This window comes from Camelus bactrianus, chromosome 9 (assembly GCF_048773025.1).
Source record: "Camelus bactrianus isolate YW-2024 breed Bactrian camel chromosome 9, ASM4877302v1, whole genome shotgun sequence".
Lineage (NCBI taxonomy): Eukaryota > Metazoa > Chordata > Mammalia > Artiodactyla > Camelidae > Camelus > Camelus bactrianus.
In genome coordinates, this window is record NC_133547.1 from 46,321,747 (window position 1) to 46,336,179 (window position 14,433).

At 42.1% G+C, this 14,433-nt stretch overlaps 1 protein-coding gene across 1 annotated transcript in view; it reads right to left on the reverse strand.

The window, feature by feature from the left end:
• VTCN1 (V-set domain containing T cell activation inhibitor 1) overlaps positions 1–14,433 on the reverse strand; it is a 64,097-nt gene that overhangs the window by 4,449 nt on the left and 45,215 nt on the right. The window contains exons 3-4 of the mRNA XM_010968120.3: positions 3,522–3,869; positions 199–477 (exon numbers count right to left, since the gene is read on the reverse strand). Of these exons, the coding sequence (XP_010966422.3) occupies positions 199–477; positions 3,522–3,869 (627 nt within the window). The remainder of the gene's footprint in view (positions 1–198; positions 478–3,521; positions 3,870–14,433) is intronic.

A 14,433-nucleotide genomic window follows, 5' to 3' on the forward strand; every position in this document is an offset into this window, starting at 1 on the left:
ATATGCCATAAACGCCATTTTGTGTTAGTTTTTTCCTTACGTAATACAATCCCAACTGGAATACTGGAATTGTGATCAAGATTTCAGTGATGCTTTCTGTGCCCTGGTACATAATGTATCTGCTGAAGAAATTCAATTTTTAATTTACATTTGATTATTACCCCAATAAACACATACCACAAGTGTGAAGGAACCCACCTGTCACTTTGATATCCCCTGTGGCTTTGGCAATGTCGTTTTCAATCATGCAGGAATATGTGTTGTTGATTGTGACATTGTAGAGCACGGACACAACCTTCATGGTCACGTTCTCAGAGTTCAGTTCAAAGCTCGTGTTGGAGACTTCAGAGAAGTTGGCTCCCTGGTCAACTTGGGATGCCCAGATCACTGTAGGTTGGGGAAACCATCGGGGAGCCTCACATCGTAAGCTCTCGGAGCTGGCATTATAGTCTACGTTCATTTCTGGGATGCTGAAGGCTGCAGGGTTGAGGGTCAAAAAGGACAGATGTCAAGGTCAGACAGATAAGACAATATAGCCTTTGAAGTGCTAGGTCTTAAAAACAAAACACATTGAAGTGACTCAATGCTTTCCCAGTGGGCTGTCTGTGTATGACCCATTGTACTGTAGATGCAAAAAATGGTTTGCTCATAGTATTGTCATCCATCACAACACTTTGGCCAATATCACAAACTCCAAGGACCTAGAGTTCGAGGTATAGCTGTTTCAACAAATAGATTTCTCAAAGTAAGAGGAGTTCAAGTGATCCCCCTACCCCAAAAGATTATCCATTAGGGAAATTTGGTATTTTCCCAGGCACCTATGAAGCCTCCTGAATTTTATGTATATTTCTGCCTGGAGGGTAAAGTTAGGGTGCGGAGGGAGAAGGAGGGAACGAACAGCATTCACCTGTCACCCACAGAAATTCCACACACAGGCCCTGTCATCCTGGGGACTTGGAGTTCGCTTTGATAGAGACTGCCAGCCCTGGTATCCACGGAGAGAGACAGGCATTTGTTTTCTTCTAAGATGATTCTCCTCACTGGGGATGCAAGCAACTGCATTTTGAAATTAAGATTAACTTCCCCATCAATCTAGGCAGAGAGACACTTGTAGAAAATATGGAGGCCTGGACTTTGGCCTGTAAAATGTTTATGATGCCAAAATGACAAGATTTAAATGATTAATTTATTTAGCATCCTTCTTTACCCAGGACTGTGCTAGTGCTGAGTGAGTGATGGAAGGAAGGCCTTAGCCGTGCCCTTAAAGCGCCTGCCGCCTAGCAGGGGAGACGGGATTCACACCCTTGGAACAGGCAAGGGGCACGCTCCTGGGAGAGGATGTGGGAAACTGACATGACATGACGTGACAAGGAACCTCCATCTGCTGAGGGTGTGCTCTGTGCTGGAGACCAAATTCCAGACATTATTTCATTTGTTCCTCACAACAGTCCTAGGGATGTCTCTTACTGTGCCCATTTAAAAAAAAAATAAGCTTTTAATTTTGGGATAATTTGAGACTGACAGGAAAGTCACACAGATAGTACAGAGTCCTTGTGTCCTCCTTGCGCAGTTCCCCCCAGTGTTCACATCTTGGATAACCATGACACATTTGCCCAAACTGAGAAACTGTTATTGATATATTACTATTAACTCAGCTCTGGACTTTGTTTGGATTTTACCAGTTTCCCCACTAATGTCCATTTTCTATCCCAGGATCCCATCCAGAATACCAGATTACATTTATTTGTCATGTCTTTTTAAGGTCCTCTGGTCTGTGACAGTTTCTCAATCTTTCCACGTTTTTTGTGATCCTGACAGTTTTGAGGGGAACTGGTCAGGTGTTTTGTGGGATGCCCCTCCACTGGAATTTGTCTGATGTTTTCCTCTGATTAGACTGAGGTTATGGGTTTTGGAGAGAAAAACTATAGAAGTTAAGTGTCCTTCTCATCCTATCCCATCAGACAGTGCATGCTATCAACATGACTTAGCACTGAGGATGTTAACTTTGATCACCTGGCTGAGGCAGTGTTTGCCAGGTTTCTTTGGAAGCCAGACCTCACTGAGTCTAACACGCCCTAATTGTGGGGGTGGGAGAGGTCTAAGCTCCACGTCGAGGGGGAGAGAGCTAAATGTGAATTATTTGGAATTCATCTGTAAAGATTTGTTTCATCTCCCTCATATTTCTATAAGTATGGACTCGTGTGTTTATTTTATACTTGGAGTTATAATTTAACACTATATTGTTTATTTTGTTGCTTAAATTGTCCCAGCTTTGCCATTGGAAACCCTATCAAGTGGCTCCAGTGTCCCTTTGACAAGACTCTGTTAATCCTTGTTTTAAGATGAAAAACTGAGACTCAGTGAGGTTGCCTCGCCGAGGCCACTGTATGTGCCCAGGTCTGACTCTAGATCTGTGCTTCAAACCATTACATATACACATTATAAGGGTCCAAGAAAGGCCTGTGCTGACTAGCTTAGGCGAGGAGGCCTCCGGATGCCTTCTGCCTGTCCTTCAAGGCTCCTCTCAAATGTCGGATTCTCTCCATGAGGGCTTTCCTATCCCTTTCCTCCCAGTGTATTTGGATGTGATCTCTCGTTTCCTCTGAATCCCCAAATCACTCTATTTACATTTCTCTTAAAGCATTTAATATACTTTACCAATTATTATAGATTCTTACATATATTTCTTATCTCTGCCCTGACCCCTCTACCCTATAATCTCTACAGTATGAGCTCTACAGAAGGAGAGGCAATCATCTTTGTTTTCTTAATCATTTTTCACTCTTTACAGTATCTCTCTCTTGAGTCCTTTGTACGTAAATTCAGAAAACATATGTTAAATTTAGTTGGTAAGGAAGCATGGATATCATTGGAGGAGGATTAGTGAGTTTATAGGACAATATTGGTTTTTTTGTTTCTGTTTTTTCTAAGCTGGGGAGGTAATGAGGTTATTTATTTTTAGAGGAGGTACTGGGGACTGAACCCAGGACCTCATGCATGCTAACATGCGCTCTGCCACTGAGCTCTACCCTCCTCCCCCAGGACAGTATTGTTTTGGGCAGTTACGTTGGTCAGTCAGAACCTCTCCTCTAATGGGTTCTAGTGTCGTGAGTCCCTGGAGGTACTGATTTCAGACTTGGGTTCAGGCCTACGTAGCACAGAAAGGTCTCAGGCCAGATTATTGGCTTCTCTCACTACCCTAAAAGAGAAAGAAGAGAGCTACTGTTGGAGAAAAAAAGTACAGGTAAAATATTTTTGGCAAAATATTTCAGGGAATATATGTGAAAATTTAGAAGAAGTAGAGTCCAGAATAAAAGATTTTAAGACCTAATGTTATAGTGGGTTACTTTTGGAGTTGGTGTGGGTCTTGGACAGCAAGGATGGCTGCTAGCAGAATTCGAGTGGTCATTGTCTGCTATTAGTCACTCGTGGGCATAATAAGACATTTTATCAGCAAGTCATGCTCTCCAGTCTCAAATATCTTCTGGCACCTTCTTTTCCTGTCTTCAAAAGTAACTTACCTCCAGTTTTATACTCGAGGTTAGCATTCCCCTTGCCTTTAGAAGTGATGATGTAACATTTATAGGTGCCGGCATCTGTGAGTTGCACATTTTTCAGCCTCAGAGAGGCATTGCCAACTATCACTTGATCAGAAAACACTGCTGTCCGGCCTCTGAACATTTCGTCCTGGTCTGACAGGTCATCTTTGCCTTCTTTGAACTCATGGACCAAACCCATAACACCTTCCTTCAGCCACTGTATCACGATATCAGAAAGCTTGATGTCAGGTTCAAAAGTGCAGCTCAGGATTCCATCCTCCCCGAGGTTCCCCGCTGAGGTGAGAGTGGTGACTGTGATGGAGTGTCTTCCTACAATTCAGGAACAAAGGGTTAATGCCAAGGCAGCTTTGGAAAATCAACAACCAAATCCTTAGTTACTGAAGAGCCAAACAGGGGCTTCTGTAATAAATTAGAAATACACGAAACAGGAGAGGTATAAAAAAAAGGGGACAGACGAGGAATAGAAGGAGCATGAAGACAGGAGTTTTGATACCTACCACAGATCTGCCCACAGCAGATAAAAAACTACACCATAGCTTTTTGAGACCAAGCAACCAAAACGCTGAGACCCAACAAGAGGAGAACGTGTTGGACTTAGGGTTTCAAGATGAGAATTCAAATCCTGGCTCTGTCACTTAAGAGCTATGTGACCTTGAAGAAGTCTCAGGATCTCAGAAAAATGGAGGTAAGGATATCTGTCTTACCTACCTTAAAGAGCTCTTGTGAGGATCAAATCACATGGATGTGAACTTGATTTGCAAACTGTAATTATACGTGTAAGGTATTGTGATTCTTAGTTAACCAGAAGTGGCACAGGAGTGAAATCTTATGTTAAGTAATGTGGCTGATAATTCTGAAGAATGCTAAGTTCTAAAGTGCTGTTACTTTATCTCCATTTGAATGATGAAGAAACTAAGGCAGAGAGAACAGAAGTGACTTGGTCAAGGTTAGAGTGCTAGCTGTGGCGTAATGAAGAACAGTACTTAATTAAATTGATTTTTGGCCTAAGATAGAAGGCACACCCTCTTCTCCAAACATATCACAAATAGAAGTATTAATTATGATGACCGCCATGTCCACTGCCACTTTCCCACTTGTCCAGCTGGTAGCCCACTCAGTCTGTAAAAGACTGACCAGCTCTTCTTTCTGTAGGGGAGACTGTTGACTGAAGTTGCTCGAGGGGTGATTTAATTAACTGAATATTCTTGAGAGCCTCCTTCTGTGGTTTGGATGTAAAGCTAAAGGAGAGGATGGGTCTTTGAGCCCAAGACGAGAGTGGAGCAGAACCAAAGAAATATGAGGGAGAGGCCATGAGAGGAAGAGATGAAGGGAGTCCCCCACCCCTGGAGCTGTCTCAGATCCTACAGGCTTTCAGGTCTAGTTCCTGTCCCAATCTCTGAGTATCCTTTAAACAAACACCTTATGTTAAAATGGTCTGCACAAACCTCTCTTTATTACAGCAAAAAAGTCCAACATGATGGGTGCTGAGCACTTCTCGCTCAGTTGGACTTCTCAGCTTCCTTATTAGTATTCCTGCCTCTCATCTGTTTTACATGCATTAATCTTACCAGTAGACCTTAAAGCACAATCTGAACATGTCAGTTTTCTGATCACTCATCTTCCATGGCTTTCAAGGGCGGTGGAGTAAACTTCAGACTAACCAGCATGGCCTTTAAAGTTAAATACTGCGTGGCACACAGGAGACACCCATAGCTGTTAGCCCTTATTGCTACCTTCCAGCCTCATTTCCCACTACATCCTTTCATAGGATGCATATCAAGTGACTTGTTGATTTGCTGCTTTCAATGGAAAAATACACAAGCAAAGCACTCTTGCTGTTTTTCAAGTGCTAGAAGGAAACATTATGAGCATAAGGATATCTTTGGCATCTCGCCTCTTCCAGCCCACGGGGTTGGAATTGTCTGATTAGCTCCTAGGCCTGTATGAAGTAGATGGAGGCAATGAATGAGGGACAGAACTGGAGAAGCTAAGCTAGTTGAATTTATAAAGAACAAAGAGCTACTGATGGAAGAAAAATTACAGGTAAAAAGGAGGAGGCAGAGGAAACAGGAATATGTGCATAGGCTGGGCTGGGGGGATGTTTCGGAGGCTTTCGGGTGTGGGAGAAGAGAGCCTTTGGAGTAGCTGCCATGCATGGTCGCTCACGTGGGAGATCTGGGGGAGAAATTCTGAAGGAGGATCATAGACGTTTAGCTGTGCCACACACCTCATCCCCTGCCTTGGCATTTTCTTCAACACTACTTCAAAGATTTAATTTGCTTTTTAATGATCTTTTACTTGACAGACTGATGTCCAAGACCTCCCAGGCTAGTGCTGGTTATAATTACACTATGCATCTGCACACACACCCCTGTTCATCTTGCACCTACAATGTGTACTTCCCTCCTCTCCGTTATCACCAGTTATCCAAACTTGTAGTCAAGGCTATTCACATGGCCGCACCCGCAGATCTGCCAAGACAAAATCAACAGATTCTCTCTCTGCTCTTCCTGAACACTGTTGTTTGCCTTTATTTTAGCAACTGTCTCCCTCTACCTTGTCTCTAATCTATCTCTGGCACGACTTTGTAAGCTTTTCAAGGGCAAAACTGTCTTAATCATACTTCTAAGTCCTATGACTTAGAAGTTAATTTTATGAGTCAATTTGACTGGGTCACAGGGTGCCCGGACATTTGGTCAAACATTGTGGGTGTGTCTGTGAGGATGTTTCTGAAGGAGATTAATATTTGAATCAGTAAAGCAGATCACCCTTCTTAGTGTGGGTGGGCCTCATCCAATCAACTGAAGACCTAAATCAAACAAAAAGGCTGAGCAAGAGGGAACTTGCGCTGCCCTTGAGCTGGGGACATTAGTCTTTTCCTGCCTTCAGACTTGACCTGAAACATCGTCTCTTCTTGAGTCTTGAGTCTGCCAACTTTTGGGCTGGAACTACACCATTGGCTCTCCTGGTTCTCAAGCCTTTGGACTCAGACTGGAACTAAACTTTCCGGGTCTCCAGCTTCCTGACTGCAAATCTCGGGGACTTCTCAGCCTCCATAATCGTGTGAATCAATTTTTTCTAAACCCCATCTCCATCTCTCTTTCTCTCTCTCTCCCCTTCTCCTTTTTTTCTCTCCCCTGCTCTCCTCTTCCCTCCCTACACACACACACACACACACACACACACACACACACACACACACCCTATTGGTTCTGTTTTTCTAGAGAACCCTGACTGATATAAATTTTGTTACTAAGAAGTGGGGTGGGTACTGCTGTAATAAGTACCTGAGCATGTGGAGGAAGCGTTGGAACTGAGTGATGGTTAGAGGCTGGAGGAGTTTTGAGGTGCATGCTAGAAATGCGGGTGTTAAGGGCAATTCTGGTGAGATCCCAGATGGGAAATAAGGAATATGTTATTGGAAACTAGAGGAAAAGCAATCCTTGTTATAAAGTGGCACAGAACTTGGCCGAACTGTGGTCTAGTGTTTTGTGGAAGGTTGAACATGCGAGTGATGAAACAGGATATTTAGCTGAGAAGATTTCTACGCAAAGTGTTGAAAGAGAGGCTTGGTTACTCCTGACCGCTTATAGCAAAATACGGGAAAGAAGGGAGATGAATTGAAGATGGGATTGTTAAGCAAAAAGGAACCAGAACTTGAAGATTTGGAAAATTCTCAACCTGTCCACATTGCAAAAACTGAGAAAGCCATTCTGAAGAGAGCGCTCAGGGCGAGGCTGAACAACCACTTGATAAGGAGATCATACGTATGACTCGTGGATTCTAACACCTGCCTCTAGAGAAGCCAGGGATGGAGACAGGATTATATACCGCCAGCTTGGTACAGAAAAGCTGACGGGGACAGAACAATGAGAGAAAATGAAGGAAGGCTGCCAGACCTCTTAGCTCCTCCAGCCCAGACCACAGCGTCACTCAGCACTGTGCTTCAACAGGCCGGAGGGCGTCTGATGGAAGCTGTGGAGACGGGGCCATCTGGAGCCTGGGGGCACGTCTCAGCTCCCAGACTGTGAGAAAACAAATGTCCCCGTTTAAGCTCCCCAGGGTAGAGTATTTTATTATGGCAGTCAGAGCAGACTAAGGCAAGTGCCTAGTGCTAGATTTCTACAGAGAAAAAGAATATCTGTTGAGTGAATGAATAAATGATTCTACCCCAAATGACTGTAGGAACAAGGCACACTTGGCAGGACTACCCCACCTAAATTTGGGGGAAATATGAGCCAGTGAAAAAGAAAGCAATGAGAAAACACCACAATTCTCAATAAAATCACGGAGCAAATGTAGCTCTGTTAGAGCAAGGGTAAATTTGATTCTAGTTCATAAAGTTCCATTAAAGTTGAATTGAAAAATTACTTTTCAGAAAAAAATACCTGATGAGCACAGTTTATGGAGAGAATGAAATGGTAATGACATTTCTTAGTTCGGTAATTGTGTTACCGAATTAAATTTAATGTGTTGGCCTTGAGCCCACAGGTGGAGAATTTGTTGAAATATCTTAGAAAACTTAATGATTAAGAGCAGGCAGCTGTGGAGTGCCCCAGGGACCCACAGCAGGCTCCAGCTCATTTCGAGTTGCATTAAGGATGTGGCAGATGGAATGAGTACGTGTTGATGAAATCCCCGCTCCTTGTAGCAAATCAAGAGGAATAAAAGCCAGCGAGAATTTAAAACACCAAGAAGACCTAGCCATTGCTTTGCACCCAGAAAACAATCAGTAGATACTCATTTGTTGGGTGAATAAATTATGGTTAAAAGTGATCAAATGAGATTTAATTTGTAAGCAACAGCATATAGGTATTGCTTCTCTCCCAAAGAAATCTGTATTCAAACTTGCGAACAAATATTGCTTAAGGAGCTACGTTCTAGGAAACACAGTCTGGCCTGATGTGACTCTCCAGGCCTCTTCACCACCAGGGGCTCTCCTGTGGTTTATCGAGGGTAGAAGGGCTCAAGTTGCTGGTTAGAGGCAGCTATCTACTGATGCAGAGTTCTGTTCATTTAAACAGGCATGGGTTTTAAGGATTCCATTGGCCTCTAAGATTCCATCAAACCTCCAAAGTTAGAAGCCCCAGCCGCTTACCAAAAATGAATTCTCCAGCTCATGAGAGCTAATTACCATCACAGCTCTGGTCTGCACGGGAAAAGTGTCAGAGGGGAACAGGCTGAAATCGGGGCTATTCTGTTCTCACACTCAGTGGGCACTATTCAGTTGCCCTTTCCAGCAGGAGCAGAAATCTCTTGGAAAGTGGGGTGGTAAGTAACACAAGGCAAGGATTCTTTACAGAAATTATGATTCTGGGGTGCCCAGCACCACAGGAGAGATCTTGGAAAATGAACTTTCTCTGAAATGACTCAGTGAGAGGAGCTCTGTAGATGCCAGTAGCACAGAGAGCATCCCCAGCTGCCCAGATGGGCACCAGAGCACGTGGCTTAAAGGTGGAAACACACAGGCTTAAGCCTGCACCAGTGGAACCCGGGGTGGCCCCTGCGGGTGGCAGTCTTGCCAGAGAAGAGGGCAGGGTTGGGGTTTAAGAGCTGCTCCTGTGAGAAGACATTAGAAAGGATGCTGGGCTAGGCTAGATAAAGGAACAAGGTAGGGAGGCAGCCGCAGAGCACGGCATCTGAGAACAGGTATCAGGCTGTCTGGGTTCCAGTCCCAGCTCTGCCACTCCCTGGATATGGGGCCTCCAGCAAGTTTTTGGACTTTTCTGTTCTGTAATATTTTTCATCTGTTAAAATAGGGATGCTGATAATAACCCACTTGATGAATGAGGAGAAAGAGGCTCTGTGGTATTAGACGGCTTGCCCAGAGCCCTGGATCTAGCAAGTAGTGGAGCCACTATCAAATTCAGTCTTGTCTAAGTTCGTGCTGAGCCTTATTTTTTCTACTGCTTTTCACTCATACCCACGGCCAGACTGAGATATGCAGAGCCTGTCCACTAAAACAGCGTCCCCACCTCGTGTAAAAATAAAAACAATTAAAAACCATAAAACAAGGGTCAGAAAGGCCAACAGCTGTTTATTTTCTCAGCTGACTGTAATTTAAAAATATGTATCAAATTCTTTCCAAAAGACTTCACTGCTCCTGTTTTGATGCCACAAGCACATGCCTGATCGATCAGTTTATCCAGGGACCAAAAAGACGGAGCGTAATTAGGAGGCAGTGTCCTGTGGCTTCCTGCCCTGGCTTCCCTAACTTCAGGGGAGTTTCCTGGTGTGGTCAGGAAACCGTACAAGCTTTAGGAGGTGCTACATGAATGTATTAGTAGTAGCAAGTTGTTATTAATGGCACTGATGGTATCAACGTAAGTAACAAAGAGCCATTTATTACACGTACATGTGTCCAGCACCTTACAAATGCCCCCTCATTTAATTCCCACAGCGACACTGACCATTTTACCAGTGAGATTCTGGAAAGTTAAGCTATATCCCAAAGGACACACAGTTAGTGTCAGACCTGAGATTAGAACCACTCTGTCTGATTCCTAAATGCTTCTGCCACTCAGGGCTATTCACAGGCACCCAGTGGGTGAATGACAGCATGGGGCCTGGGCTAAGCAGTCAGGGGCCTTTCCACTGCATCTCCCTCCTTCTTAAAGGGTCACCCACAAGGCTGTCCTATAACTGGGGCTTAATGGGAGCTGCTCAGCCTCCCTTCCAAATAATCCACCCCCAACGCATTTTATGTTTTGTAAGGTCCATATTTAGAACTTGTAAGGAGTAGAGTGGCTATGAGAAGGTGACATAGATGGCTCAGGAGAGTTACAAAGACATATGTTTTTCTGTATTTATGAATATCTTTACATCTTTAAAAGCTGTGGCCTCAGGAAGAGTGCCTGCAAGGCAAACCAGAGAACACCCCTCTCTGCAACAACTCTGCACAAATGTTATCATTGGTATGGGGTGATGGGTAAGAGTGGGGGTTTGGAAGCACATTTCCAGGGCTTGAACCACAGCTATGCCTGCTTGCTAGGGGTGTGCAACCTCAGGCGAGTTTCTAATCAGGACAATGTAATATTTTTCTGTTTGTTGTGAGTAGTAAACCAGACAATATATGCAAAGTTATTTAGTACAGTAAGGCACACGCAAAAAGGATTCAAAACATATCATCATCATCTACCTAATGCTGTTTCATTGTCTTGTGTGTGAAGCCAGCTAACATTTTACCAATTTTATTTAAAGTGTGATAATATAATGCTCTCAGGTTATTGTCCTTTTAATAGAGGCAATTGAGAAAAATCCAACTAAATAGTGTTAAACTAATAAACAGCCCATTGTATCCAAAGTAATCAGCTTTCACCTTATAAAATAGGAAGAAGGCAGAAAACCTTGCATTGGTGGTAAGGTTTTAATATTATTTGTGGCACTCTGCTAAACTGAGTGAATGGTACCTTTTATCTATGTATTCACCCCTCCATGCTTCTGTCCACTTGTCCATTTGAAAAGCACTTAAAGATGGACATTTAGGTTACTTCCAAGTCTTGGCTATTATAAATAGTGCCACTATGAACATTGGGGCAATGGATAAAGATGTATACATTTTTTTATACATATTTATACATACATAAATACACATACACACACATAGTGGAGTACTACTCCGACATAAAAAGAATGAAATGATGCCATTTGAATTGGGGGGGGGGTAATCAGGTTTATTTATTTATTTTAGTGGAGCTACTACTGATTGAACCCACGACCTCTTGCATGCTAAGCAAGCACTCTACCACTGAGCTATACCCTCCCCCACAAAATAATGCCATTGCAGCAACATGGGTGGATCTAGAGATTATTATACTAAGTGAAGTAAGTCAGACAGAGAGAGACAAATATATGATATCACTTCTATGTGGAATCTTAAAAATAGTACAAATGAACTTACAAAACAGAAACAGACTCACAGATATAGAAAACAAACTTATGGTTACCAAAAGGGAAATTGGCGGGGAGGGAGGGATAAATTAGGAGTACTGGATTAACAGATACACACCATCAATATGAAATAAACAACAAGGACCTACTGTGAAGCACAGGGAAGTGTATTCAATATTTTGTAATAATTTATAATGGGAAAGAATAAAAAAAAAGAATAGAGATATATACATATATATGAGTCACTTGGCTATACACCTGAAACTAACACAATATTGTAAATCAACTATACTTCAATAAAAATAAAAAATAAACAATTTTAAAAAGACTTAAAAGAGTACCTTCTGTATTCAAGGAACTGAGCTAAGTGCCTGAGGTTGCTATGGCTATGCAACAGGAAAAAGTGTAAGTGGCAAAATGTTGACTGTCACAGGGAAGCTGTGACGATGTGAAAATTCTTGCGAGGGTGATCAAAGCCACTAACAAGCAAAAGATAACTCCAGAAGGGCTCTAACACTAAGCCATTTAGCCCCAGGCCACCAAAGGGTTGGGCACCAAGATTTAGAGGGAAGGGCAAACACTAGGTTTTTATTTCAAGGTGATAAATCAGATCAAGAATAGGGTAAATTATAAGCAAGGAAGAGAAGTTGAGCATTAGTGAGGAAGGTACCAAAATATATGAGCTGATATCTTTAAAAGCCCAAAATATTTGCTTTACCAGTCAGTATTTTATTTACATATATAGTGTATAGGAATTGTAGAAGTATGACATACATTACAACTATTTATAATAGCCAAGACATGAAAGTAACCTAAATGTCCATCTTCAAGTTCTTTCTGAATGGACAAGTGGACAGAAGCATGGAGGGGTGAATACATAGATAAAAGTTACCATTCACTCAGTTCAGCAGTGTACCACAGATAATATTAAAACCCTACCACCAATGCAAGGTATATATACATTAAAATGTACACATCATAATTGTGCAGTTTGAGGGATTATCACAACTTCATCCCATGTAACCACCACCCACACCAAGAACTAGAACTTTGCTATCCCCTAGAAGCCCCCTCATGCCCTCTCCTAATGGCCGCTCTCTCCCTCTTCCCAGGGTGATAACCATTATTCTGCCTTCTAATAGCAGAGATTCATTTGCCTGGTTTTTATACAGTATGTACTGTTTTGTGTCTGGCTCTGTCACTCAACATGTTTCTTATGTGAAAATATACCCAGCCCCCTCAGTCTCCAGGAAATTGAAATTAAAATCACAACAGTACTCCACAACATCCTGTGTTGGTGAGGACATGGCGCTCTGGGTCTCTCACACACTTCTGGTGAAGAGCAACTTGGGAAATCACTTTGGAAAATTAAATGGCAGTATCTGTCTACTAAGAGCTGTTTATTGGCTTTCTGGACGTAGTGTTTTGTGAAGTGCTTGTTTTAAGATATTAGGGAAAGAACTAAAAGACTGCAAAACAAAGAAAGAGGGACATAAAGATAAAAGCCAAAATTAGTTAAATATGGAAACAATTAGAGAAAGTAAAAATGAAACCAAAACCTTGTTCCTTCGAAACTACTACAAAGCCACTAATACCTTGTCAATTTGTTTTAAGATGAGAGAGAGATAATGCCCAAGATTAGGAAAACGAAAAGACAAAATAACAGAGAGAGAAAACAAATTATAAAAGAATATTAGAATGAGAATATGAAAGTATATGTATATTCATGTATGTCAAAAACTGCTGTACACCAAAAATTAACACAACATTGTAAATTGACTATAACTCAATAAAAAAAAAAAGAATATTAGAATGAAACAGGTCAGTGAGCTCAGAAACAGATCCATACCCATTTGGATAAATGATTTATGATAAAAATGGCACCAGTGAGAAGGGGAGGGGAGGATAGTGTTTTCAATAAATGGTGCTGGGTCAACTGTAAAGCCACACGGAACGTGGGAATCTTGACCGCTATCGTTGACCACACACAAAATTTTTCTAGATGGTTTGTAGGTATAAATGTGAGGGTAAAACATTAAAGCTTCCACTAGATAACCTAGAAGAAAATCTTCATGACCTTGGGATAGGCAGACTTCTTAACCAAGCAGTTTACAGAAAGCTCCAGGTATAAAGGAAAAGGCTGATAAACTGGACTATGTTAAAATTAAAAACTTCTGCTCATTGAAAGACATCATTAGAGTGAAAAAGCAAGCCATGGAGTAGAAGAGATTTTGCAATATATAAAACCAAACTGCATCCAGAATATATAAAGAATTCCCACATATAAAAAGAAAACGATAATTCAATAGAAAAATGGATGAAAGACAAAATACACATTTTTGTTGATAAGAAAGTGGGGAAGGATGCTAATGTCTTTTCTAGGCAAACACATCTGCAATGCGTTTTCTTCATTTAGGCCTTGTGATTACTGTGTAATGGCAGGACACTCACACTGGAGGAGAATGACAGAGAGAAAAGACAGCTGGAACTATAAAAACTGCAGTTATAAAGTGACAGCTTTGGCCACAGACTAAGTTAAAATAAATGGGTTGGCCTGAGTCATGCACTTTAAGGGAAATGAAGCAAAGAACTTGCTTCAGAGAGGACAGCTGCTGGTCTAACTCACTCAGTATCTTAATCAAACTGGCGTCCATAATAGATGTCTCTGAGACATGGTCCACACGGAAGAGAAGACATCAGTTAGCTGCATTCAGAAACTCACCATCCACGCCACAATGACATCTGTTTCCTACATGGAACAGCAGTTACGGCCAGCGAATATTCCCTTTACTTAAGACCCCTGTGTCCAAAGTCTTGATATTCTAACACTTCAGCTGAAGCTTCATCACAAAGGAAACACCTACCCAGATCAACAACTGACAGAATGGCTCAGCCACAGCATTTACCTAAGATCCCAGAATGGGTCTTCGCACTGTCTGGCAGACAGAACACTCTGATGGACATTCCATTTAATCTGCTCAGC